At 49.3% G+C, this 27,474-nt stretch overlaps 1 protein-coding gene across 2 annotated transcripts; it reads left to right on the top strand.

The window, feature by feature from the left end:
- Window positions 1–26,496, top strand: Fam3d (FAM3 metabolism regulating signaling molecule D). Of its 2 annotated transcripts, XM_048354873.1 has the most exons (10): window positions 1–267; window positions 8,750–8,799; window positions 11,304–11,411; window positions 14,659–14,679; window positions 18,071–18,188; window positions 19,725–19,783; window positions 22,003–22,053; window positions 23,277–23,361; window positions 24,972–25,098; window positions 26,106–26,496. In XM_048354873.1, exons 2-10 carry the CDS (start codon window positions 8,787–8,789, stop codon window positions 26,193–26,195), a joined length of 672 nt encoding a protein of 223 aa, XP_048210830.1. In that variant the 5' UTR covers window positions 1–267; window positions 8,750–8,786; the 3' UTR covers window positions 26,196–26,496. The 2 variants fall into 2 exon arrangements, with proteins under 2 accessions (XP_048210830.1, XP_048210829.1); XM_048354872.1 differs by lacking the exons at window positions 1–267; window positions 8,750–8,799; window positions 11,304–11,411; window positions 14,659–14,679 and having other exon boundaries at window positions 17,608–18,188.
- Window positions 26,497–27,474: the final 978 nt, after the last annotated feature.

The raw sequence follows: 27,474 nt of genomic DNA, 5'->3' as shown, positions 1-27,474 counted from the left end.
GGAGAGTTTTTGTCAAGCCTCCTTTAAGGAGGGCTGTACCTGGGCAGGGTCTGGAACACCTGGCCCACTCTAGGGGCCTGAGAGCTGCCCTAGCTCTCTCTCCGGGTTGTCACATCTGGAAGACACCAAGAAGGCTTCGATCCCTCTGAGAACCAGGAGACAAAACCAGGAGCAGCAGGGCCAGGGTGGCCATTGGCTAAGTAAGGACTCAAGGCACCAGCTGGACCATTTCACCTTCTCCACTGAAGCAAAGAGCTGAGCCCTCAGGTATGTGTCTGCCATATTGGAAAGGGTTTTACCCTGGGTCTATATTATTGAAAGAATGATGGAGGCAGGGAGGGTAGGAAATGAGGGACGAGCCTGAGAGAGATAGACAAAAGAAGGATGAAAAATACATAACCAAAGAGATTTCAGACAGCAGACTAAGGAAAGCAAATGGATTTCAGCTGAGGGGCCAGCTATGATCACTTGATGCTAAGATGTGATGTGAAGACTTCAAAGGTGATTCTGGCTCAGCGCAAAGGCATGCTGTGATTGATTAGTTATGTCTGTCATTAGCACAAAGATAAGGAAGGCATGGGGCATACAAAAAGATATGATAGCCCACACTGTAGGCTTTCTTTCTTTTTTTTCTTTAACCACAGGGTCCCTCAACATTTATCCGTTCATTCATCTATTCATTTTTTTTTAAGTGTGAGTATCAAGTATGAGCCACACAGAATTTCAATAATGAATAAAGAAGGGATATTGGATCTCTGGCTACAAATCTTATTTTTCCTCTGAAAATAATGATCTGAAAAGTTATGACAAAGGTGCATGGTCTTGAGGTTTTCTAGCTGTGTAATTTTGGGCTAGTCCCTTCCTTTCACTAAGAATCAGTTTTCTCATCTGTAAAATCCCATATCAGTATCTCCATTTCTGTCCAGGTATGTGTGATAATAATCACAAAAATGCATAAAATAGAACCTGTTGTGTGCCAAGTATTCTCCATCATAACACATTTCACTTTCCTATCACCTCAGTAGGGAGTATGTATTATTATCCCCAGGCAGCGTGGCTGCAGAATCCCGTGTCCTGACCGGACACCAAGTCAATTGCTGATTCCAAGGCTATGGCTAGAAGCAAGCAGCCTGGGTTCTGGAGTGTCCTTGCAGATGATTCATTCACTGAGCATTCATTGAGTACTTCCTGCATATCAGGTGAATAGGGATAAGTGGTTAACAAGACAGTAACATGCACATATAGTTCTAGCCAGCAAGCAAAACACAACTTTCACAGACATTTCCAGGTCAGATTTTCATAGGCCTTAGACATGGGCTGAGAGTTGGGGTAGTGTCTTCTAGGAGATGAAATCTGCTAAGGCAGTCTCGTATCTTTGGGAGCATGAAGAGAAAGGATGGGATTGGATAGCACAGCGGACAATCTAAAAGGAAGTGATAGGTGGGTAGAAAGAGGGTAATCCAACCAGAGCCAGAGCAGGAAGGAGCTGGTAGCAGGAGGTCAGGTCAAAGGACTGTCATTCCCTGGCCATGCTTAGCTGTGGGTGGGGAATGCTTTGCACAGTCTGTCATCTGTGTGTCTGCTATTGTACACCTGGAAGTTTAGGGGCTTCTGTTTTCCAGTCATTATTTACGCAGCTGTTTCGGAGCTCAACTCCATGTTTGCACATAGGCCCAGTTGTTTACCCAGCAATTACATTTTAATAGGAACTTTGGAGCCTGCAGAGCTGAGGCACCTAATCTCCTCACTAGAACTTTCCTAGGTAGAGGACACATAAACTCATCCTTTGCCAACATTTCCGTGAGCAATGGGAACTACCCTCCTGAAATGAGACCACCTAGCCCACCTGGCCTGAGCAGCAGACAGCCTGGCAGCCCTGCCAAGCCTGGAGTCCCATAGGGCAGGCCCTTTGGAGACAGTGCCAACGCTTCCTTTGACTAGCACCAATCCCTCACAATCAAGGCTCTCCCAAGTTTACCATATCCTGCAAAGATAAAAGAGTTTGTGATGCAAACAGCCCTACTTTTGATGTCTGTGTTTTTCTCAGCTGTGTCTCCGTGGGCCAGTTGCCTCATCTTGTGGTTGTATGTAAACCTCCCTTATCCCAATAGAGTAAGAGTATTAATAAATTTGAGGGTTTGACGTGTGAATTTTGAAAAAGACATTAAATACCTAGTAGGTGAGGACTATGGAATGGTGCTGTTGTCAAAGCTGAGTGCCTACTGTGTGCATTGGGCAATGTACTGAGCTTTTAGAAATGATGAAGCATTGCTTCAGGAAGCTCACAGGCTGTCACAGGGTGAGGGGTGAGGGGTGGGAGGGAGGGAGACGCTCTTGCGTTAATCAATTTTCCATTCCTGGGACAAAATGCCAAAGAAAATCAACTTTGAAAAGAAAATTTTTGTTTGGCTCATGGTCACTGAGCTCCATTGTTTCTGGGCCTGCAGTGGGCTGAGCAACTTGGTGGGGTGAATGTGCTGGAGTAGAGCTGTTCACCTCATGGTGGCCAGGAAGCAAAACCAGAAGGTAAGAGGAAGGTGCTGGCAAACTCCAAAGACCCACTTCCTCTCACTTCTCTCTCTGGAAGTTTCTACCACCTCCCAATAACCATCATTGAGTTCATCATTGAGTCAATCCATTGATATGGTCAGAGCCTTTAGGATCTTCTCATTTCCTGAAGGTCCTGCCTCCAAACACAGTTGCTTCAGGGACCAAGATTTCACTCAGTACATGAGCTTTAGTGAGACACTTCAGATCAAAACTACAGGAGATGTGTGCAAGTTCTATATACTCCGTACAAACAACAGTCAAAAAATAGGTGATACAGAGGGTTGATTAAAAGTGGTGGCGATCAAACCTCAAGAGAGAAAGGGTAGTGTACAAATTTGAGACTTTCTCACAGAGGTAATTGTGACTTGAAATGGGAAATTCTTTGTGTATCATGACTCTTCTGGATACCACTAAAAAAACAAACAAACAAAAAACCTCCAACTAGTCCAACAAAAAAGAACACATCTAATTCTGATTTTAATCATGGATAGGTTCTGAGGCTCAAGTGACATGACCACAGCTGTCTTCATCTCTAAGAGTTGTCTTCACATAGTAGCAGCAATACCCACCAATGGCATATCCAGGGGAGAGAGTAAGGGAACTGGCTTGATTAACGATACCTATCACTTAGGGAGTACTTCTGCTGTGCCAGGTACATTCTTGCCTTTGATCTCAACACTTATTGTTACAAATAAAGTTTTATTGGAACATTCCCACTGGCTCTTTTGCCACTGGTGCTCTTTTGCACCAGTGGCAGAACTAAATAGTCATGACAGAACAAATGGCCCACAAAGCCCAAAATATTCACTGTCTGACACTTTACAGAAAAATTCCAACCTACATGAGCTCTTAGCCATGAACAGAGGCACACATACCTATAATCCTAGCTACTCAAGAGGCTGAGATCTGAGGAACTAAGGAAGGAAAGCCCAGGCAGGAAAGTCTATGAGACTCTTTTTTCCAATTAACCACCAAAAATCTGGGAATGGATCTAGGCCTCAATGCTAGAGCACCATAACTGAGCAAAAGAGCAAAGAGCACTCAGGGCCTGAAATCAAGCCCCAGTATCAGCACAACAACAATTTTATTTAATACAAAGAATGTGGATCTCTGAAACAGACTACCTGGTTTTACCTCTGCAGTCTTTTCTTCCTCTGACTCTTAGCTCACTACTCTATGCCTCAGTTTCCCTGGCTTCCTCACAGAGCTGCTGTGGAATTCAATTCATTGAAATAATGAAGAATTACAGAATAATGTCTGACACAGGCTATTTGTCCTCCTATTCTTAGAAACATCCCAGAACTTGGGGAGTAAAGACCCTCAGGGCCCTATTCTTTTCTACTTCCTATACTGCCTGGCATGCAGCTCCTCAGGCCCAGTAGAGCTACCATTGGTCAAGCTAGAGAGAACCATTAAAACCAAGTAAAATGAGACGGTGGCATAATTGAAGCAGTAGGCTCATTTCCTCCCAAAACAAATGTCACTGTAACAAACTATCCCTACTGCCAGCCTTATTGTTCATAGATTTATTTGCTGTTTACTCTCTGTGTGGGTGATATGATCAATAGTTGCCTGGAAGTACTGGGGGATTCTGAAGGGGGGGCATTCACACTTCACCTAGGCCTGAGGCCCAATCACAGGGGCTGAGGATGGGTTTGGGAGATCACTGGACACTTAGGGGACAGAGACTGAGCCTTAAAAGGACCCTTAGCAGCCCCTGACCGGTGTGTGTACATGTGTGTGCAGACTGGGTGTCTGTCAACATGTGTGTCACTTTTTGTATCTCTTTTTTTGTTCTGTTTATGTCTCCTTACCTGAGTCTTATTCTTTGCTCCTAAGTCAGCCTCCTTCAAGCCCTGTCTCTACCTGAGCGGGGTTTCCACCTCCCTTACCTGAACAAGGCAGACTTTGTCCTTGACAATGGCTCCCTGCCCAACCAGGCTTGCTGATAAGGATAGATGGAACAAAAAGAAGCCCAGGGAAGAAAAGATAACACGCCCTGCCTCTGTTGACCACACTCAATCTACAGAATGCCTAGGGATGATGAGGAAAATAGCTTGAGTTTCCAAACGCTAGTGAGACTTTCAAATCTGGACCAGGGGCTCTGGGCAGGATCTGGTTTAGAGGAAACATGTTCCACATGAGATAAGAAGGAAGAAGCAATTCAGATGGAGGGAGAAGCCTTGGATTTCTTTCCCACAAACTCATTTTCGGAACAAAGTCCCTCCAACAGCATTTACTACACACCTACTACCTACTTTGGTACCATCATCAGGGCATGGATAAAGAAGATCCTGAGAGCCACTCCCAGTGAAAGAAGATGGTTCAAAAGTCAGGGCTGATTGTAGACCAGGATGAGGTGACCTAATGGAGGTCCTTGCACTGTCAGAGAAGGGCCGGGAGCCAGGATTTAAATCCAAAGAGACAGTAACCTTTCCTCGGTCCATCTTGGCTCTGGGACAGGCATGTGTGTACAGAGGGCTCCAAGAAACAGGGCGAAGTTGACATCAGGCTCCTGGAGGACCATGAAGAAAGGTCACAATGGCTTGGGGAAGTGAGGGGTAGCTCAATATTAGAACATGCACGTAGCATGCCCTGAATCCAATACCAGCACTTGTTTTAAATAAAAGAAAAGTAAAGCGATGTCACAGCCAAGCAGACAGAGAGACAGTGGTGGCAGCGTGTTCTGCTGAAAGAACAAATGACTGTATGGGAGTCCTGTGATGGGTGGCTGTGAGCAGGGACAGGGGGAGTGAGTAGCCCCTCAGGTAGGAGGGAGAGGTCAGGCCAGCAAATCCAACTGGACAGGTTCTCATCCATCATCCCGTGAGGACAGAGAGGTGTGCCCAAGAACACACACTGGACAGGTTCTCACCCATCATCCTCTGAGGACAGAGAGGTGTGCCCAAGAACACACACTGGACAGGTTCTCACCCATCATCCTCTGAGGACAGAGAGGTGTGCCCAAGAACACACACCAAGCCATGCCTACACCAGGGGACTGAGAAGTGGCTGGGAAAAGGACCCCTGCCTGCAGTTCAAACTTACAGACATCAAACTGAGCATCTGGGAGGGGAGCGGGGGTAAGGAGCTTGTTTTTTCTACTTACCATTTATGCATCTGGGGAAAATGCTATTGGCCCTTGCTTGGGTCACATGCTCATTTCCAAACCAACCACAAGGAAATCATGAAGTCCTGGTTAGCCAGCCCCTGAATGACTGGGGGGGGGGGGGGGGGGGCGGAGTCCTATGACAGGTATACCTCCATCCAGGACCACATGTCAGTGTTGAAATCTTGACTTCAAGGATCAGGGAAGGCTTCTCAGTGTTTCTCCCCTGAGACTGCTAGGAGGAGTAGGAGTATTCCAAACACAGAAGCAAAGGAATAATGTTCACAGGAGGGGCTAGAAAGTGCACAGGCCTGGGGTACTACACTGCCTGGCTCACGCACAACCACACCCCTGTGCCTGGCACCAAGCCCACCTTCCTAGAGAGGCTGAGAAAATGCTTCAAGAAGAAAATCCACAATTGGCTGTGTGGCCTTGGATAAGTCACTTGACTCCTCTGAACTCCAGCTTCCTTCTCTATCTGGTGGTTTCATCCCCCTAAACTGCCTAGACTATATGAGAATTCAATTCCCTCAGTCCCCACATATCTGCTAAGTACTGTCTTACTACTCAGCTGGTCCTAGGTCTGTAGGGTACCAGGTCTGCACCCCACCCTACCCCCGGGAGGGGGATGTATAAACAGGGCCCAACTACAGCTAGTAATCAGATAGGGCCGTGGGAAAAGACAGGACAGATGGAGAGGGAAAGGGTGGTCAATCGCTCTCTAGTCTGGGAGGAAAGGGGCAGCTCACTCCCCTCCCCTGCCCTCTTTCTTCCAGCCTCCCATCTACCTGCCCTGCCCGCACCAACACATACCACCTTGCAGGGTGGGGGGAGGGCACCTTATCTGGACCCAGCAGGCCAAGCCAACATGCAGAACATGGGATAGCTCTCTCTCTCTCTTTCTCTCTCTCTCTCTCTCTCTCTCTCTCTCTCTCTCTCTCTCTCTCTCTCTCTCTCTCAGCAATCTGAATAACAGGCTGTGTTGATCTCCAGCTGGGACAAGGAGGAAAGAAACTATTTCCAGGCTTAGGTGGCTGCAGAGAGAATTCCTGCCCTACCCTGTGTACTGTTACTGCTGGGCTTGCTCCCCCTCCCACAGCTGGCCAACCCAGAGCAAACATGCTGCCCCCGTGAGCTGGTTGGAGACTCAGCAGACGAGGGAGCCCTTCAGGTGTCCAGTAGAAAGCCAAGAACTCAATCAGGGGAGGATTTGAGGCAGGGCCAGGTTCTCTCAGCTCAACTAGGAATAGCTGCTGCTTCTCTTCACCCCCACCATTCGGCCAGCATCACTGCTCAGCATGTGCTGGACAGCAAGAGGCTAACCTCTGCTGTACATGGCCCTACCCACATCCCTGGTTCTCTCCTATGTCTCTGAATATCACTGAGTGTGGATGGGGAGGAAAGAATACCAGTTCTGATCTCTGTCTCATTCTTTGCCATTCTTTGTTGCTGTCTTCTTCTGACTCTACGTTTATCCTTTTCTCTGCCTCTTTCAGTCCTCTCCATTCTGCCCTGGCAGCTCTGTCTCTTTGCATATGCTCCATGACTATCTGTTCGTGGCTGACAGAGGCCTTCCTTCCCTCTGGCTTCTAACTAGCCTGGTCCCTCCTCCCATCAGGAAAGCCCACCAAATGTCCTTCAAGTCTCATCCAGGGACTAGGCTCCAAGAACACTTGTAATCACTTGATATTTTTTTATCTGAAAAACAAGAGTTGATAGTATGAAGTTCAGGATGCTAACATTCTACAAAACCTATCTATAGATAGAGCCAGCAGTCTGAGCTCAGACTTCTGACCTGGGAGGCCCTAGAGAAGGAGGTCAAGATGGATAGGAGGGCTGTCTTCTAATCCAAGGATGTGGATTTGTAATTGCTATGGCCATTGTTTGAATATGAAGGACAGAACCAGCCAGAGTGCCTCGGCCCTGTACACAGAACAGGGGAGGGAGGCAGGGGAGCTCCCCAGGGAAGGAGCATCAGGGGCTATGCTGATTAAGTTAGGTCAGGTCTCCTGCTTCAGGACCCATCCTTGGCAGTTGGGCATCTGGTAAGATGGATGCTTAGAAGAAGGAAAATTCTGGGCTAAAAAGGGATAGGAAGACTCATACCAAATAGAAAACACAACAAAACAAAAAACACCTGTTTCTAAAAGCCTGAGGAAAGGAGCCATCCTAGGCTGACTGTACAAGGGGTTCCAAGACCAGCACATTTACCACCGCCTTGCCCTTCCCCAGCCCACCCATCTCCACAGACCTCCAAGGAACTGTTGAGTCCCTGAACTGCCCAGCACCTGGTGATACAGAAGGCAGAGGAGAGAAAAGATGTCCTGCCAGGGAGGGCACAAGCAAGGAGAAAGGAAGAAATTACTATTTTAGCTCTCCTCTGTAACAAAGACCACTATCAGTAGAGCTATGTGGGAAGGGTCAGGGACAAAGTAGCTAGAAACATGCATCCAAATTTGGCTCTCACCTTCACAAGGTAACTAGTCCTGGGCCTAACCATGGTGAGTCTGCTTATTCCTAAAAGGAGATGATGTATATGCATGGCCTCAACAACATCACCTGTGATAGGTATATTCTGATTACTCCACATTCCAATACATCAACAAACAGCACTTGAACCTCTGCTACCTGGAAGTTTTATCATGTCAACTAGATTGATGTCCTCTTAGCCAGCAGGATAGAGAGAAGGATGGACAGACAAGTGGGAAGATTATGAATGGATGGATCCACACATTGGAAAGTGGATGGATACAATGGATAGATGGGTGGATGGATGGATTATGCATGAATAGATAAGTGGAATAGATGGATATATGGATGAGCAAATAAGTTCTCAGGATCTGTCAGACTTCCTCTACTTTCTAATCACTGCACTTAGGGAAAACAAATGTGCTAAAATGAATATAACACTCAGAGCATGTGTGGAGAAGAGATGGAGACAGAAAGGGAAGGAAGAATGTTGCTCTGCTGATCATATGACAGGTAGCAAGGAACCCAAGTGGAAGCATTATCTCAGTTAAGATGCCTCTCCCTAATCTCATTTTCAGGCTCTTGATGCCAGTTTTCAATTTGATTTTCTTCTCTCCACAGGTTACTACTGACCAAACGCCTCTCATCACAGGACAGGATGAGAGTGTCAGGTAGGTCAAAATTCTATGGCTGCTTTAAAAGCTAGTCTCTGAAATTCACTTTGGAATTGATACCAGAAATGTGGTAACCTGAACTCAATACCAAGTTACCAACAATGAGAGCAAGGTTTTGGAGAAAAAGAAGTAAATATTTATTAAGTTTGCCTGGAAAAAATGATGACTACACATACTGTTTCTCAAGGGGAAAGAAAATAAAAGTATAAACCTAGCCATAGGAGGTGTGATAGAAAAGCCTAGAAGCATGCGCTCCTAGTAGGGGCTGGGACCTGAGTTCAGGTCAGATGGTGGCCTTGGGTCTGTTTATTTCCTAATTGTGAAGGTATGAAATGGGTCTCCAGGCATGAAATGGATCCCTTGCTGTCCTGAATGTTCCCTCACTCTGGTGGTCAGTGAGAACAGAAGAGTGTGATGACCTCACTTAGAATTGTAAACACAGTCTAAGTTCCCACACCCAGAGAATTTGGGTAGGGAAATACCAAAACAAGAGGGAAATCATTTTTAATTTGCATAAACAGGAAGCTTGCTGGCCAGTAGAGTGAGTGAGTGAATGGGCTGGGACTATACTTGTGAGCATATTTATTTCCTGTTTACACAATCACTTTTCTGACATCAGACTCTGTCAGCCTGAACTCTTAAGTGGTTTGATGTAAACATTTTCAAATAACCAAGCTAAAATTGCAGGAGGAAAAAGCAATTCAGGAGGAGCCTGGAAGAGAGGGAAAGGTACCTCCTGCCCCTAGTCTAAAGGGCTGGAGAAACTGCTGTCTAGGAGCCATGCTGGCTGGGACTACAGCCAGGGAATATCTGGCCCTGGTCAGAAAATAGAGACAAAATATCTATACCAAAGAGAGCAAGAATCCTCAAACCACAGGGCTGGGCACAGCATGTGAATGCTTCTAGTCCATACCCACTGTACTCCTTTTGTAAAACGGAAAAACTGAGTCATAGGCAGAAACATTGGATTTGGAGTCTACTCATAGAGTCCAAGCCTTACTCCTATGACTGACTAGCCATGGCCAAGAAAACTGTCTCGCCACACCTCAGTTTCTTCATCTGCCAAATGGAGGTATCCAATGTTATCGAACATATAGGGTTAGTTTGAAGATGAATTAAGGTGATGGATTTAGAGGCTGTTTGCACAGTGCCTGGCACAAAACATGAGCTGAAACCAAGGGGAATATTGAGTGCCCAGAGCCACGATATGCGTGCTCGAAGACAAGGGATTTCCCCGCCCCATGTGTCACCTTGCAGAATGTAAGGAACCTCCTCCCAACCCCCAAGTACCCAAAGACGAAGTCAGGGCTAAAGAAAAAGGACAGACAGTGATAGAGGGGTTGGAGGATAATACAGGACCCTGAGCCTACATGGTAGAGAAGGCAGGGGAGAGGATAAATGGGGCCCACTCTCTGGTCCTTGTAAGGCAAGGAAGGAGACAGGGAGCTCTGGATGTTCGCCCCATATATGAGATGGTTCCCTGATTATAGGGTGTCAGTCAGGAAGTAATCTAGCTGTGAGAGGGAAGGCTGAGGAGCTGGGGCCTGTCTTCAAGCTTCTGGACGAGTCCAATATGTGCTTATTTGTAGTGGTTATGAGTTGATAGGAAATGGGGAGGGTGCCTCCCTAGCCCCGACATCACTCTGAAAGCTCACCTAAGACTATACGCATAACATTCCTCCCAAGAAACCATGATGTCAGTGGCAAGGGCATTTCCACGTCCACTCTTGGCAGAAACTGAGGCTGAGGTTTTGCCAGTCACACAGCATTGTTGTCTGTCTTGAGCAATGGAGGCAGTACTGTGATATACTGGGGAAAGGACTTGGCAACCTGCCTCCTGCTCTGCAATTCTCAGGCCTCACCTGACATCTGAGGGGAATGCTGTATAAAAAATATAGACTCCCCCCCACCCAGTACCCATGGTTCATGTCTGTAATCCTAGCTACTCAGGAGCCTGAGATCCAAGGATCACAGTTTGAAGCCAGTTAGAACAAAAAAGTCTGTGAGCTCCTATCTCTAACTAATCACTTAAAATGAAATGCTACAAGTGGATCTGTGACTCAAGTGGTAGAGCGACAGCCTGGAGCAACAAAAGCTCAGGGACGATGCTTAGGCCCTGAATTCAAGGCACAGGACTGGCACAAAAAAGCAAAACAAACCAAAAACGTAGACTCCCAGGTCTCATCCAGAGAGATTCCCTCTGGGAACATAAGCAGAAGCCAAGAAAGAGCAGTGAAAGCGATCCCTGGGGCCATGTGGAAGAGAGTTTCCACAAACACTAGTGGCTCTCATCATCTGACCATCTCATGATTAATGGCCTCACATGTGGCCCAATGATCTCGATCCCGGTGTGGGTGTGGTCTAGACCTACAAGGGGTCTCACCAAGCGGTGCCACTGTTGGAATGTGGGCAGAACTGGTGTATGGGACTTACTATGTGGCCTTGTACTTGGCCTGTGGTCTGGCACTGTGGCCGCCTAGCACTGTCTTCTTGCCCTGCAGGTCTGATTCGCCTCTTTGCCCTCGTCTTTGTCCTGGTGGCCATGTGGATTTTCCTTCGCAGCTACTCTAGCTTCAACCGGAAAACTGTTCGTCTGCCACGCTGGCTGGGTGAGAGGGGCCCACTGCTGGGCGGGGACTAGGTACCAGGGCTGGGTCTAAGGACATGCTCTGTGCTGCATCTCAGGATGAGCCAGGTGTGACAAGGTACGCAGGTTCCTTTGACCTCAGCCATTTGGTAGGAAGGGTATAAGGAACTCCAGGCTGTTGGAAAGGAAGGAGGCATAGAGAACAGGGCTCCAAGGCTATGGTACAGGTAGACCTGAAGCAAGGAAGGTCAGAGGGAAGGAGAAAGGAGCAGAAGAGGAGTGGTTCCCTGTACTTGCTGCCCCCTCTGCCTGGAAGCCTCCTCAGGCAGACCCCCTTGGCCTGCTATTTCCCAGACTTTATGTGTCTGCTCAAGTCACCCACCCAGAGCCCTTCCCTGGACACGCTAGCTCTGGCCATGACCCCATCCTCGTTTCACCTCTCTCCTGCCAGCCTGTTCCCTTCACAACCCTATAATATCCAGTGTTGCTCTTCACTCATTGCTTTCCTTGATTGTTCTTTGTCTCCACATCCTAGAATGTGACTTTTCCTGAAGGCAAGGCTTTTATCTCATGTATGTAGATCTCTGGATCAGAGTAGGTGCCTAATAAATATTTAATGAATAAAATAAAATGGAAGGATAGATGGATGGAAAGATAGATGGATAATAATAAGTAGATAACGGATGGTTGGATGGATGAATAGTTGGATGATAACAGATGGATAGACACGCAGGAAGAGAGGAAGGGAAAGAAAAAGAGAAAGAAGGAACAGAGGAAGGGAGAAAAGAAGGAAGGAAGGGAGGGAGGGAGGGAGGGAGGGAGGAAGGAAGGGAGGGAGGGAGGGAGGGAGGGAGGGAGGGAGGGAGGGAGGGAGGGAGGGAGGGAGGGAGGGAGGGAAGAGAGACAGAGGCAGAGAGACAGAGGCAGAGTAGATGATGACTGGATGGATAGATGGCTGAATGGACAATAGGAAGATAAATAGGTAGACAGATAAATTGATGAATAGATGATGGATGGATAGACAGGTGAATAAACAGATGACTAGATAATAAATGGGTGGCTGGAATGGCATGTGGGTGGGTGAATGAGTGAATGAACAAATGAATGATAGATGCTCATCATGCTTCACCTGCATCTCTTCTGTGCAGATGCCCTAGGTAGCGGTCTATATTGTGGTTAGGAAGTGTACTCACACATGATCTGTAGCATGGTTTCATGTATTCTAAGAAAACAGAAGCTTGGAGAGTTTGTGAATTCGCCCAAGTTCCCTCTTTGGAGAAATGTGATCTCCATAATCAAATCTTTTCTAACCAAAGGAAGGAGAGAGGGATTTGTACTTCCACATTTTTGTGCCTAGGAGACCAAGCCACCTCTACTGTCTGAGTCCAGCATAATCTGCCATGACCCAGGCCAGCTTTCCACTTCATTAGGCATTGAGTGGCTACTTACCCCCTATTTAACACAGTCCCTCAGCATACCACAGCCTCACGCACCCATTTCTTGTCAGCCACCCCCCCACAGCCCATGTTGGGATAACTTAGAAGTTCATCTTGGGGGTTGGCAGCCACTATGTCCCCAGCTCCAGAGGCCTGACTTTCATGGACCAGAGATCACGTTGGCTCTGAGGAGATGGACCCAGAAGTTCAGGGGTTCTGGGTGGGCGTGGAGCTTGAGGTATCCCCTGCAGCCACAGCCCAAGGCGGGAGGGGCAGTCAATGGAAGGAGACCCCAGTGATTCTTGTCCTTTCAGAACTCGGCTCCCTGGGTTTTGACAGATCAATACCTCTCATCCATGATCACCAGGTGTCAGGCTCTGTGTAAGGTCCCAGGGACCCCAAAATAAGAAACAGGTGGCTCCCACTCACGATTTAATTTACAAAGTTTAGGATGACAAGAGCCAGGGTCACCAGAAATGCTAGCAGTGGCAGGCAGCGTGCTGAGTGGCATCACTTTCCCTTACTTCAGAGCCTCCAGCCCAGATGCCTCCCATGGTAATTCTGAAACACACACATTACTACAGCCGATCTTCATTTTTGTTATTATTGCACTGATAGGTAATAATAGCAATAATAATTGGCTCCCTATGCAATCCAGTCTGTTTTATTTTATGTGTTTAATAACTTGCAGTCTGTTAGAGAAAGAAGTACTTGGCATCCCCAGAGAAGAAAGAATACTTTTCTGAAGGAAGCTCACAAGCTTTTCCCAACCACCAAAGGACTCCAATAGTCCAGACATGAGACTGAAAGCACAATGTACCTGGGCAGTTAGGGTGGACTTTCCCAGATTGGGGTGGGTGTGACAAGTTCAACCCTAACTAGCCTCAACAGGACAAGATGCCTTGAGTCACATAATTGGGAAGTCCAGGGACACTGGCTTTAAGGGTTACAGATCCCTGGGTGCCCACACAGAGCCAAACCAACAACAGCTGTGCAATTCCACCCTTTTCATGGGGCCCTAGGGTCAGATAGTAGGCTAGGCCTCTCCTGGGTCTTCTCCAAGCCCAGTAAGCATGGCTGAGAAGTTCTTCCTGTGTGGTCAAGGAAACTTGAGACTTGGGAAAGTGAAGCATCACACACTAGGGGTAGAGTTCAACCTCCAGGGGCTTGTAGCACAGCCCAGCTTCTTTTGAAAAAAGGCCAGGCATGGTCATTCAGGCCTGTAATCCCAACCACTTCCAGAGGCAGATCTGGAAAGGATTGTAATTTAGGTTTTCAGCACAGGCAAAAAGTTAGCAAGACACCCCCATCCCAATCAGTAAGAGGTGCCTGTGGTTCGGTCTACGTAAGAGGACTCAGTTTGAGGCCAGCCCTGGGCAAAAACCTGAGACCCTATCTGAAAAATAACTATAGCAAAAAAAAAGTGAGGCTTCTAAGGGTGAGGCTTATGTGGTAGAGTCTTCCCTGACCAGCAGGCGGCCCTAGATCAGACCCCAGTAGACTAAAAAAGCAAGTCCTTTGTGTCCATATACGCGCATGTAAGTGCTCATGCATGCATATGCATGTGTGTCCATGAATGTGTTTTATGTACACGTGTGTTTCTCTCTGTGCATATGAGCATGGGCATCTATGCTTGTGTATATGTACACATATACCTATGTGTGTATGTGTGTGTGCGTGTGTGTGTACAGGAGCTCATGTGTGATGAATCCCAGATGAGGTAAGGCTGCTAGTTTATGTCAGCAGTGCCCCTGTAAAGCCCCAGCCCCGATCCCTCCCTCCTTCCTAACTGGCCGGAGGCCTGTTGTCTAACCACACTGTTCTCTTCCGCAGGCATGGCACCTCCAGAGATCCGTGAGTATCACCCCCTTCCCCGCACCAGCTGCCCTGGGCAGCATGGTCTACGCCAGCCCTGCAGCTCACAGAGGAACCTGCTTGTCCACAGTCTGCGCAGCACATTCCTCCACAGCCCTCTGAATTGCATGGCCCTTGGGGCCCAGTGGCCCTGCTCAGCTGCTCACACCAGTAGGGACTCAGCTCTGCTGTTGTCCTGGCTCAGTGCCTCTCCCCACTGACCCCACACCTGCCTAGCAGCTGTGTTACTTGTCACTACACAGTGACCCAGGCATGCCAGAGATCCACAGGGCACTGTGGGGATGCCTGAGACAAGCAAGAAGGGGCACTCATTGTCTTTGGGGATAGAAATATCAATTGTGCCAAGAGATGAAGAGAAAGTGATCTTGGTTCCAGGAAAGGCACCCATGGAGAGCTTCAGGGATGAGGTGGCTCACAGCTGTCCTTGGTAGAAGAGGGCATGGCCTATGCAAAGGAAAAGCTGAAGAAGCCCCCCCATAACCAGTCAGGGTCAGAACTCTGGAAGTCAGGTGCCAGATGCTGCATTCCCAACTTCACAGACATCTCATGTGATCCCGCATGTACCCCTAAGTAGGTGCTACAACTATTCCCTCCCTACAGGTGAGGAAACTGGGGCTCAGAGAGCACACACTTCCTGGCCAAGGCCACATAGCTGTAATGGGGAGTTGGGGGTCAGACACCCCCATGCTGCCAGTCCAACGACCAGCTCCTTAACAGCTCTTTGCAGAAGGCCACAGTCCCCCACTCTAACAAAGGGATAACTCTGAAGAGGGCTGCTTCCCCAAGGATTGAGTTTTACTGACTTAAGAAAGGCATGGAAGCTCAGCCAAGTCTACATGAAGGAAGAAGACAAACAAACCATTTATACTCTTAATCCCATCCTCCCAAAGCCTCCAGTGTCAGACACTGATGCAGACACAGAAAATCACAGCACTCAGACCTTGTCTTCTAGGAGAATGGCAAATGCAAGCACACATGCCACCTTGCATCCCACTGCTCCCACGGCAGACATCACCAATCGATCTCAGCATCCTTTCCAGCCAGGCCCACAGGCAGCCTCAAAAAGCTTCACCGTTAAGCCTCTTAGCAGTAGGTCCAAACTGACATTTAAGAAGAAAACTATTTGACCACTCTGATCTAAACCAACTCCCCAATTTCACAGTTGGCAAGCATTTCTGGCAGTGTGCCCAGCAGATTGGCAGAGGAGTCACTGAGCTTCCTGACTGCTCCCCCACCCCCATCAGTCCAATGCTTGTGACAGCAGGGCAGCCTCATCCAGACCCTGAACAACAAAGCTAGAGTTCCTAGAGGGGTGGAGCCCAGGGTTTAAAGCAGCTGGTAGGGGTACAGCCCCTCAGTCAGAGCCCAGAGAGCAAATCCTGACTCCAAGTGGCTAAGCCCTCCCCGCAGCACCCTGGGGCATGGCCTCTCTTCATCCAGCAGCCTGACAGTGAAGGCTGAATGGTCAGAAAATCAATTCTGGAAAAGCTGCTTGAGCTGGGCTGTTGACAGCGGGTTTGTCAGACTTAGCTCTAAGTTGATGAGTCTCTGGGCAAACTCCAAGGGTGGCCCCAGGGTATAGAATCCACCCCCTCTTCCCTGTAGAGGCAAGCACCCCTGGTCTCAAGAGAAAGGGCCTCTCTGGGAGGAGGGCAGGTGCATAAGGTGGAGTCCAAAACTGGCAGGGGGGGGGGAGGGGGAAGGAAGGCATGCCCAGCCAACCAACAACACACCACAGGCAGGACAGGCGCCCTGGTGGGGCGGGGCAGGGGGGCGGTCCTGCCTGAACAGAAGGAAATGAGAGCCAGACACAGCCCACAGCCACAGCCCTGCCCAGGGGTCCCTACCCCTGCCTTTCTTCTCTCAGTATTATTCCTGGTTTGAGCCCAAGACCAACATCAGGTAGATACCAACAATGAGGATAGAGAACCATCTAGACAATCCACATGAGCCATCCCAGCTGGCCTGTCAGCCAGACAGCCAAAACCAGCCGGCAGCTGGGGAGTGGGCTGCACTCACCCTAGAAATACTACCTGACCATACTCAGATGTGCCATGAAGTTGCCAGCCATTGGGCTGGGTCCCCCTGAAGGAACCTATTTCCCTGATTTGCCTGAAGGCTCCCTCTATGCCTGAGAGAACTCCGTGTGCCAGCCGCAGCATCCCGCCCAGCCTGAGGCCTGACCTGGCGCAAGGCCATGTATTCACCCAGCTAGACATGGCAGTGATAAATATAAAGTGCTTATCACCCTGCCTAGCACCCAGAATGCCTGGAAATTCCCTCCAATGCTGCACTGGCAGAGTAGCTCAATACCTGGCACAGGACCCAAGGGAAAGCAGTTGCCCTAGGTCCTTTACAGGGGTACACTCTCTAATCCCTTCCCCAGTCCTGCCTGACACTGCCTTCCAGCTGCCACGTGGTGCTAAAAAGCACTGATTCGGATAAACTAGACCCTGCCAGGCTGGGGGCACAGGTAGTGTCCCAGCTCGCAAAGATCTCTGAGGGCTGAGTCTCTCTGCAGCTTGGGGCCCTGTCCACATGTTCTTCTGGTACCAGGGGAGGTGCCCAATGGGTTGTGAGTTCTGTGTGGAACACAAAGTAGGGTGCTCCCACTATGTGCTTGTCTTAGTAGGTGCTTAGTAAATTAATGATTTGTGAAGAGCCTTTTATTTTTTGTCAATCATGGGGCTTGAACTCAAGACCTAGACTCTGACCCTGAGCTTTTGTTGCTGAAGGCTAGCACTCTACCATTTTGAGCAACAGCACCACTTCCAGTTTTCTGGTAGTTAACTGGAAATAAGAGTCTCAATGACTTTCCTGCCCAAGGCTAGCTTTGAACCATGATCCTCAGATCTCAGCCTCTTGAATTTAGGATTACAGGTGTGAGCCGCCAGCTTCTAGCTTTGTGAAGAGCACTTGAGAACCAATGTCTGCTGAGCCATGCTAAGGGATTCCCAAGAACTCAGCAGGAAAAGCCCATCACTTCTCATTTTATGGAAGAAAAATGAGGCAAGAGGAACTTAAAGACTTCCCTCAAAGGGAAGCCAAAGAGAGGCCTTCACATCCTAGGCTTGGGCCCCTAGGTTGACTATGGGGAACTCAGGAAGCTCCAAAGGTTGCTGTGGCCCCGCAGACTTACCCATGAGAATCCCTGCCTCCTCATGGTGACTGGGATTACCAACTAGTGTTCACTCTTGCCAGACTAGAGCTACGATGAGTGGCCCTGAAGTTAATTCCAGAGGGGTCAGACACACAGCCAGGCTCCTGTGTGTTTTGATGGGGTTGGTAGAGACTGTTAAAAGGTCCTATCACCCAGACTGTCCCCCTTCCCAAGCTGCAGCCCACCAAGGCTGGTCTGTTCCCTCCCCAGGGGTGGAGAAGAACAAGTGTGGGCTCAGCAAGTCCTGCCCAGACAACTTCTTTGCATTTAAAATCTGCAGTGGGGCCGCCAACGTCGTGGGCCCTTCCATGTGCTTTGAAAATGAAATGTAAGTACCTGATGAGGTGGGGAGGACCTAGGTTTCCAGCCTTGTATTTCCTCCATTCAGTCATTTGTTCATTAGCAAGTTCAGGGGATGGAGGACAGGTGTGTGGCATAAGTCATCATCATTCTGACAATACCCAGCCCTGCGCCACCTCGCTTAGCCCTTCACAGTGTAGCCCTTCACAGTGATGTCTCTTTCCCTTCCCAGAATCCTGGGAGAAGGCTGTAAAAAACAGGAAAGTAGCTGGGCACTGGTGGCTCACACCTGTAATCCTAGTTACTCAGGAGGCTGAGATCTGAGGATCGCAGTTCGAAGCCACCCCAACAGGAAAGTCTATATGACTCTTACCTCCAAAAAACTTCTCAGAAAAAGCCAGAAGTAGAACTGTGGCTCACATGGTAGAGTGCTAACCTTGAGCACAAAGAGGCTCAGGGACAGCACCCACGCCCTGAGTTCAAGCTCCACAACCAAAAGAAAGAAAGAAAGTTGGGGGCGCGGCGGGGGGGGGGGGAGGAAAAAATAAAAGAACAAGATAATGAGGCCCAGTCAGGGTCACCTGCCAAGCTAAACATAAGAGTTCTTGATTTTTGAACTCAGGTCCATCTAATAGGCAAACTGGGCTTTCTGCAAAAAGAGGATGCCTACAAAGTTCCAGATCAAGACCCCCACATGAAAAGCCCAGGTGAAGCAAGCAGTAGGCTGCCACCTAGTCACAGGAGAAAGGTGGTATACTCTTTACTCAATCCAGATGATGGGAAAGGCTCTGGGACAAGCTCACCCTACAGCAAGACTCAGAACTTAAATACAATCTGTTCAGGAAAAACAAGTATCTTATTGCTTCATGTATCTAAAAAGCCAAAAGGCATGAACTTCAGGATCAGCTGGATCCAGAAGTTCAAACTAGCTCATGAGGCTTCCTTCTTACATGCTCTTTAGCTCTACTTCTTGTCTTCATTTCTCTCTCCTGAAAATGGACTTCTCTATGCAGTAGAAGAGTTGCCCGCTACCCACTAGAATGACAGATTAGCCCAGCCCAGCACTGCATTTACTTCCCTGGGTCACATGACTATGCCTGACCCAATTATTAGGACCAGAGGCCTAAGAGGCTCTGCTCACTCAGCCCTGGGACAGGTAGGTCCCAAGAACCACCCAGCCTGGAAGTAGAGAAGGAACAAGGACCCAGAGTATTGGGTGTACATGCTGGACCAAAGGGAACACAGGTGTGGTCATGAGGGAACTCCAAAATGGAACTGATTTTCTGGTCTAGAGTGGGGGACCTCCTCCCACTCCAGCACCTCAGAGTCCCCAGGCAGGGGCCCTGCATCTCCTCTAAGCACACTGCTCAGGGACCTCTGCTCCAAGGATCTGACCCACCACTAGCTTCCAGGTGGAAACCAACAGCCTGGATCTGGTGAGTGTTTTCCTTGAGGCTCTTCCCTGAGCCACCCAGGCCCCATGGCCCTCAGAGTTCCTATGACAAAATGATTGTTCCTCAGTTGGAACCCATAGTTGTACTCCGTTTCTCTTCCCCACCTTCAGTATCATGAGTCCTGTGAAGAACAACGTGGGCAGAGGCCTGAACATCGCCCTGGTGAATGGTGAGTGGTCCCATAGTCATTCAGCAGATGTGATCAGCAGCTAGCCTGGGCCGGGCCCTACCCAGCCCTGGAGACAGCTAGAACTAGAAGGGCAGGCCCTGGCTTCACAGCTCCCATGGTGTGGCCAGGCCAGAGCCAGCATGGAAGGGGCAGCCAGGGGAGGTTCCAGAGGTGAGGTGATAGGCAGCTCAGTTAGCCAGGAGAAAAACCGGGGAGGTTCCTGTCAGGCAAGGTCAACGCTGCTGAGAGTAGGGGAGGCAGGATACAGAAGGGAGAGGAGGAAAGGGACCTGGGGCTGAGAGGAGGAAGCAGGCAGCAGGGAGGGATGAGGATTGGAAGGCTGGCACCAAGCATCAGCACAAGTAGTGTGGGTGGGTCTGAGGCTGAACACAGAAGGACTCTGCATAGGGCCTAAAGTGCTAGCTCTGCATTCCAGAGACCTCCCTCCAGCTCAGACTAGAGGCTTGAGGCAGGAAGACTGGGACAACGTCACAATAATTCTGCTGAGCCCGGGGGTCTATAGGGTCAACCCTTCCATGCCTGCCAGATGCCAGAGGACTCACTTTCCATCTCTCATGGCAACGAGGGCGGGAAATGGTTCTAGCTGCTGTCAAGCTGGCTGAAACTTCCCCTCAACAGAGGACAGCTGAGAAACTCTCCTGCCCAAGACTTTTGTTTTTCCTCTTAAATAATGATTCTCACTGACCATAAGAGCTAAAGTATGTTGAGCACTTACAGGGGGCTAGCTAGAATGGAGCTATCTTCAAATCTCCATTTTCCAGGAAAGAATCAGGCTCAGAAAGGTTATGCGACTTGCCCAAGGTCACACAGCCAATAGGATCACCTAGAACTGAAGCCAGATCTGGCTGACTCTGGGTCTTAATCACTCAGCTGAAGCACCCCCTTAGGCTAGAAGAGCCTCTGAGAAAGTATATAGTACTGTGTGACCATTGCAAGGTCTTCTGGGCCCCTCAGGCTCATCCCGTGTCTACATCATGAGCCAGAACAACAAAGCACTGCTACACAGTGATATTCTTAACCATTTAGTGGGCAAAGCTTCCTTTGAGAAAGTTTATAGTATGTTCTCCACCCTGTACCAATTCCAGAAAGACACACACAATCACAAAAGTAGTTTTACTACTTTTCAAGGAGCCCGGGTAAAGCTCTATGGGGCTTCAAGAAGCCAGAAGGGGCTGATGTCCCTGCCATTTGCCACTGTACCCACCCTCTTCAGAAGCCACAGTGGCCATCTCTTCTGCAACACTGCCATCTAGTGGTCAAATGTGAGCACTGTGACTTTCCTCCAATTCACCAGGTTTCCTGAAGGCTTTCTCTGAAAACCAGCAAAAGCAATTCAGATGACTGGGCTCTGGGATCCTGGGTGCCATTTAACCCAGTGCAAATCCTTGGCCTTCAAAAGTTTTCAGGACCTGAGTTGCAGCTTTTCTATTTAGGTGGTGTTAATTATGACAAGAAGTCCTCAGTACTGTTTTGCAGCTACAATGTATATGCATATATCTTTCTATCTGTTCAAAACCTTATTTGGTGCCATAGCTCCTACCAGTGATCCTAGATATTCAGGAGGCTGAAATCTGAGGATAATGGCTTAAAGTCAGCCCAGGCAGGTAAGTTCATATGACATTTATCTCCAATTAAATACACACACACACACACACACACACACACACACACACACACACACACACACACACACCAGAAGTGGACCAGTTGCTCAAGTGGTAGAGCACTAGCCTTGAGCACAAAAACTCAAGGACAGTGCCCAGACCCTGAGTTCAAGTACCAGCACGTGTTCTCTCTCTCTCTCTCTCTCTCTCTCTCTCTCTCTCTCTCTCTCTCTCTCTCTCTCTCTCTCTCTCTCTCTCTCTGTCTTTCTCAATCCCTCTCCCTCCCTCCCTCCCTCCCTCTTATTTCATTCCTACAACTCATGGTCTACATGAAAAACTTGAAGACAAAATGCTAACTCACATGTTAGCAATAGGCAAGATAAAACACACGCAGGAGCCCCTTGGTGGAATTCTTTTTGATTCTGGATGCTTGGCCACCCATTCCTGCGTCTCTCAAATCAGCTCACATGCACTTTGCAGGCGCGGATTTCATTCATTCTCATTCTGTTTTGTTTGTTGTTGTTGTTGTTTCAGCACAATGACCGTCAGAATGGCATTGACAGGAAGTAACCATTCTGCTCTCTTATCCACTAGGAAGCACAGGGCACGTGCTGAGACAAAGCTCCTTCGACATGTACTCGGGAGGTAGGCATCTCTGAGGCACGGGGGAGCTTTGGGCATGGGCATGGTGGGGCTTTGAAACTCCTTCCTGTGGCCTTTATTAGAATCTCCCTCCTGTAGATCCTGAGGTGAGGTTTTATGTACAATGGTTTATTCAGAGGCTGATGTCAAGAAATGTCCAATGGGAGTGGGAGGTGTATGACCAAAAGAAGGAAGCAAACACAGAGCATTACTTCCCATTGAATCCCAAGTTCCACACCTTCCTCAGACATGGCCCAGCCCAGCCAGGAGCTGAGGGCTATCGGGAAACCACAATGTGTCTCAGAACCTCTAGCTTACCAGGGACCAATGGATCCTGGGGGACTGGAAAAACCAGACCAAAAGTGCTAATGTTGCCTTTGGGACCAGACATGCGTGCACTGATATGCTGAGGAGAGAGTGTGGGTTCCCACGAGTCCCCCCCAATCAACTCTGTGGGGAAGCTGGTCTCTTCCAAGGTCACAGACATTCATAGTGGAACCAGGAACAGGGAAGGATCTGCTGAGGTCCAGGAAAGATTGCAGAAAAAGGTCCAGAAAATTCTCTCCCTGTAATTCTAGCTACTCAGGAGACTGAGATCTGAGGATTGCAGTTCAAAGCCAGCCTGGGTAGACAAAGCCAGGAGATTCTTAATTACAATTAATGAGCAAAAAGCCAGAACTAGAGGCCTGTCTTAAATGGTAGAGCTCCAACTGTGAGCAAAATAAAGCAAGCAAGAAGTCAAGGCTCTGAGTTCAAGCCCCATTGCAGGTCTAAAAATACATGTACAGAAGGATGGATGGATGGATGGATAAATAAATAAATAAACATAATGGAAACATATCAGCACATTTATAGAGCTCACACCCACATTTAACCCAGGCCTGTTCTCTGTTCTGTGAGATCATAGGTTTCAAGAGGCATTAAAGGAAAATAATGGGGTTGAGGGCACAGCTCAAGTAATAGAGCAGCCACCCTGGGCTCGTTCTCCAGTACAAAAAAAGGGGGGGGAACACAAGCAGATGGTTAACGCCGTCCCTGGTAGGACACTGGGGTTCTATTTCGGGATCTCAATTGTTCAAGGCCACTTGCTGCATCCTCTAAGTCAGCACTGGGCAAAGAGCCCAGGGGCCCCAAGAGCCCAGGATGCTCTTCTAGGTTTTGAGAGATGAGACTGGCCAGCAGTCACTCCCCCTTTGTAACCAAAACCTCCTTTTTGCCCTCCTCAGATGCCAAACTCCTAGTGAAATTCCTTGTAGAAATCCCAGAGGGCATGCTGGTGCTGGTGGCCTCCTACGATGACCCAGGGACCAAGTAAGTGGGAGACGCCACCAGCTGGTCCCCCGGGGAGGGGGGATGCACACCAAATATTCACACACCCGGCTTGCTCACCCTTTACCACTTGTGCCAGCTCCACCCTCTGGCAACTTACCCAAGAAATAAGCAGGTGAGTGTGCAAAGAGATGTTCTGGCAGATTCTTCACACAGTCTCCATCAAAGAAGTGATAAACCAGCTGGGTGTCAGTGGCTCACACCTGTAATCCTTGCTACTCAGGAGGCTAAGATCTGAGGATCATGGTTCAAAGCTACCCCAGGCAGAGGGCTGGGAATGTGGCTTAGTGAATGAAGCCCTGGGTTCAATTCCTCAGCACCACATAAACAGAAAAGGCTGGAAGTGGCTCTGTGGCTCAAGTGGTAGAGCTCTAGCCTTGAGCACAGAGAGGCTCAGGGACAGTGCTCAGGCCCTGGTTCAAGCGCCAGGACTGGCACAAAAAAAAAAAAAACAAGCTAGCCCAGGCAGGAAAGTCCATAAAACTCCTAATTAACCACCAGAAAACCAGAAGTGGAGCTGTGGCTCAAAGTGGTAGACTGCTAACCTTGAGCAAAAGAGCTCAGGGATAGTGCCCAGGCTCTGAGTTTAAGCCCCACAACACACACACACACACACACACACACACACACACACACACACACACACACACACAAAAAGTAGTGAGAAACTGCAAATCCTCCTCCATCTAATAACAGCTAGCTCGATCCAGACGTCATGACAGACTGAAATCTGTCATGTGGAGTTTTGAGTAAAAAAATGTACTGCAGCAAAACCAATGAAGCCATGTAGCCACTCTTTCTGTAATCCCAGCTACACAGAGGCTGAGAGCTAGAGGACTGAGGTTCAAAGGTAGCTTGGTCAGAAAATAAAAAAAAAATCCTCAAGACTCTAGTTAATCAGCAAAATGTCAGGCTGGAGGCATGGTTCAAGTGACAGAGCACCAGCCACGAACAGAAAGCCAAATGAGAGTACAGGGCTCTAAGTGCAAGCCCCAGTGCTACACACACACCCCAAAAAATGGTGTGAAAAATATCCACATGGAAGAATATTCAACCTCTCAAGTGAAGTGAGAAAAAACAAGCACACCGTCATGAGACGTATAACATCAGTGTGTTATGCCACCAGGAACCTCATGCCATGCGGTTCCCACAAAGCCAGACCATGTAGTGACATTGCAGCCCTCTGAGATCGTGCAAATACACTTTATCTGCTCACCTGCTAAGTAAATCACCTAACAATACACTTCCCACGACCCATCCTACTGTGACTCAACCGTGACGGCATTAAAATCCCTCTAACACTTACATCAAGGGAGGGGAGCTGCTTCCTGATGATGTCCTGTATTTGCAGAGGTGCCTGTGTACTCTTTATAAACAGCAGCGCTGGCATCATGCCTCGCCAGCTGTACCCTGAGAGACGACGTCTGGGACGAATCCCCTGCCCCCCCCCCATGAACTCAGGGCTCTATCCAGGGCAGGGGTGCCCACAGCAGGTGCCAGACAGCCTCGCCCTGCTCCCATCCCCCCCCACCTGGTAGCCCTGAGCTCACTCTTCCCTAGCCCTCCCTTCCATGTTCTCTGGTCCTCTACAGAATGAATGACGAAATCAGGAAGCTCTTCTCCAATCTGGGGAGCACCTATGCCAAGCAGCTGGGCTTCCGGGACAGCTGGGTCTTCTTAGGGGCTAGAGACCTCAAGAACAAAAGCCCTTTTGAGCAGGTGAGTTCCTGGCTGCCTCCCGATCAGCAAGGGGTGAGGGGTGAGGGGCACTATAGGGGGGGGAAGGAGAGTCATTTTCCCAAGCCCCCCCCCCCCCCCGGCGAGGGCCACCACCAACCTTTTCTCCAACTCAAGATGGCGCCTCCATGAGGCCCCAAGGCAGGAGTCTGGGAAGAGGCTGAGGCTGGGGCTGTGCTGCCCGGACCGTGCCAAAGGTCTAAACCCATCAGCAGTGGCCAAGCCCCCGGCAGAACCAAACCATGATGTCCCTGGTTCCCACACTCGGGACACTGGGCCTTAGGGAAGCCGCTTGGAGAATTTGTATCTTGTTCCTCGTGGCTCAATTATGTCAGTAGAGGGTTTTGCCACTTACATTTTTCCTTTGTGCCTCAGAAACTAAGCCTGAGCCAGCAATGAAAGTGCAACCTGGTTTTGTTCTCATTCTGGATTTCTTGGCAGGGATTAGTTGATATTTTACAGGGGTTCTGCGATGTCTCTGCCAGAGGACCACGGGCAGCAACTTCAAGCTCTCTGGGCCTCAGTTTCCCCATCAGTACAATGATGCAGTGGGGACAGTTTGTACCTCCCGGAACCACCACGCAGATGAAACATATAGGGCAGTTCAGCATCGCGCCAGGTGCCCAACAGTGCGCACAGATTGCTGGTCTCTTTCTTCTTTTCATGCTATTATTGCTACTTGGGGTGTCCTAGGGAGATGAGAACAGTGATGGAGAACAAGCTAAAGCGCTCTCTCTCTCTCTCTCTCTCTCACACACACACACACACACACACACACACACACACACACAGCCTAACCAGCAGTAACTGGGCTCGGATCCCATTTCTTAGACTCTGGGTTTAGTTGCAGCTCCTGTCTGAGCCTCTGTTTCCCCATCTGTGAAATGGGGCTGTGGTGAGGACAAAGCAAGGGAGGCACTGAAGTGTTGACATGCCAGGCAAATGCCAGCCTCTGCCATTGTCTACATCTCGCTCCCTCTCCTTTCTAGTACTTGAAGAATACCCCAGACACCAACAAATATGAAGGGTGGCCAGAGCTGCTGGAGCTGGAGGGCTGTGTGCCCCGGAAGGTATTCTAGGCCAGCCGTAGCCCTTCCTGGGTCAGGAGCCCAGAGAACTTTCTGCCTGACTTGGGAGCAGAGCTCAGGGTTGCTGCGGCTGGGCCGGCAGGGGCAGGCCAGGAGGAAGAGGGACGTCGCCGTGGGGACAGTGCCCACCACCCTGCACATATGACCACTACCCCCTGCACCAACGAAGTGCCCTGTCCTGTGCCCTCTGCCCCCGCTGCCTGCTGATGACAGCCTCAGGACTCTGTGGAGAGAACAGGGGTTCTCTGTCAGGCACTGTGGGTGGTCATCCCCCCCACCAGGATTGGCTGCCCATACTTGAACAAGATTAAATTCTATTTTTGCTGATTTTGAATGGACTTTCATGGGGGAGGGGAGAGAGTGGGGTGGGGGTGGGGGAATCTTGAACTCAGGACCTGGGGACTGTCCCTGAGCTTTTACGCTCAAGGCCAGCACACTACCACTTGAGCCACAAGGCCACTTCCAACTTTTTCTGTGTTTAACTGGAGATAAGTCTCAGGAACTCTCCTGCCCCTGCTGGCTTAGAACCACGATCCTCAGATCTCAATCTCCTGAGAAGCTAGGACTGCAGGCGTGAGCCACGGGTGCCTGGCTTGAATGGGCTTTCTAATCATGAAGTTGCCTCATTCCTCCCAGAGCTGGAATTGGTCTAGCTGGAGTTAGCGCCGGCCCTGCATTGGGACTGGTCAGGGGCAGCTTGGGGGCAGCATGGGGCAGCTGGATGGGCGCTCCCTGTCATAGGAATGTCAGTTCAGTGTTTAAATAAACAATCTTTGGTTCCCTGTGTTCATGCAAGGTGAACGAGAAGAGGGAGAGCCAGAGGCCTGGATGCAGAAAACATCATCCCCACCCAGTGTCTGAATGAGCAAAGGAGCTGTAGAGATGGGGGAGGGGGCAGATGTGGGGTGGGCCAGAAGAAACAGCTGCCTGGAGCGGGGGGAGGGAAGGGATGTCCAGGAAATGCCAATAAGGGAACAAACATGGAAATAATGCCAGGAAAGGGGCAGCCAATAAAGGTGCGCTGTCAACTCAGCTACCTCTGTCAGGCAAAATCTCACTAGGAATCTGTTTAGAGCATACACCTCAGAGGCGTCCTGGGGGCCTGCAGGGTGCTGGGGACCAACTGACTGTTCCAGGGTGCTGGCACAGGGGTGACATGCATTCCCAGGCTCTCCTTGTCTGCCCCACGTGGACAACAATGACCACTATGGCCATAGTGGGCTGGAACACAGGCTCCAGCAGTGCCCAGAATCAAGAGAATATGATCCTC

The sequence above is a fragment of the Perognathus longimembris genome, chromosome 10 (genome assembly GCF_023159225.1).
Source record: "Perognathus longimembris pacificus isolate PPM17 chromosome 10, ASM2315922v1, whole genome shotgun sequence".
NCBI classification, from domain to species: Eukaryota; Metazoa; Chordata; class Mammalia; order Rodentia; family Heteromyidae; genus Perognathus; species Perognathus longimembris.
Note: the sequence above shows the minus strand (reverse complement) of the source record. Positions and strands in the feature narration are given on the sequence as shown.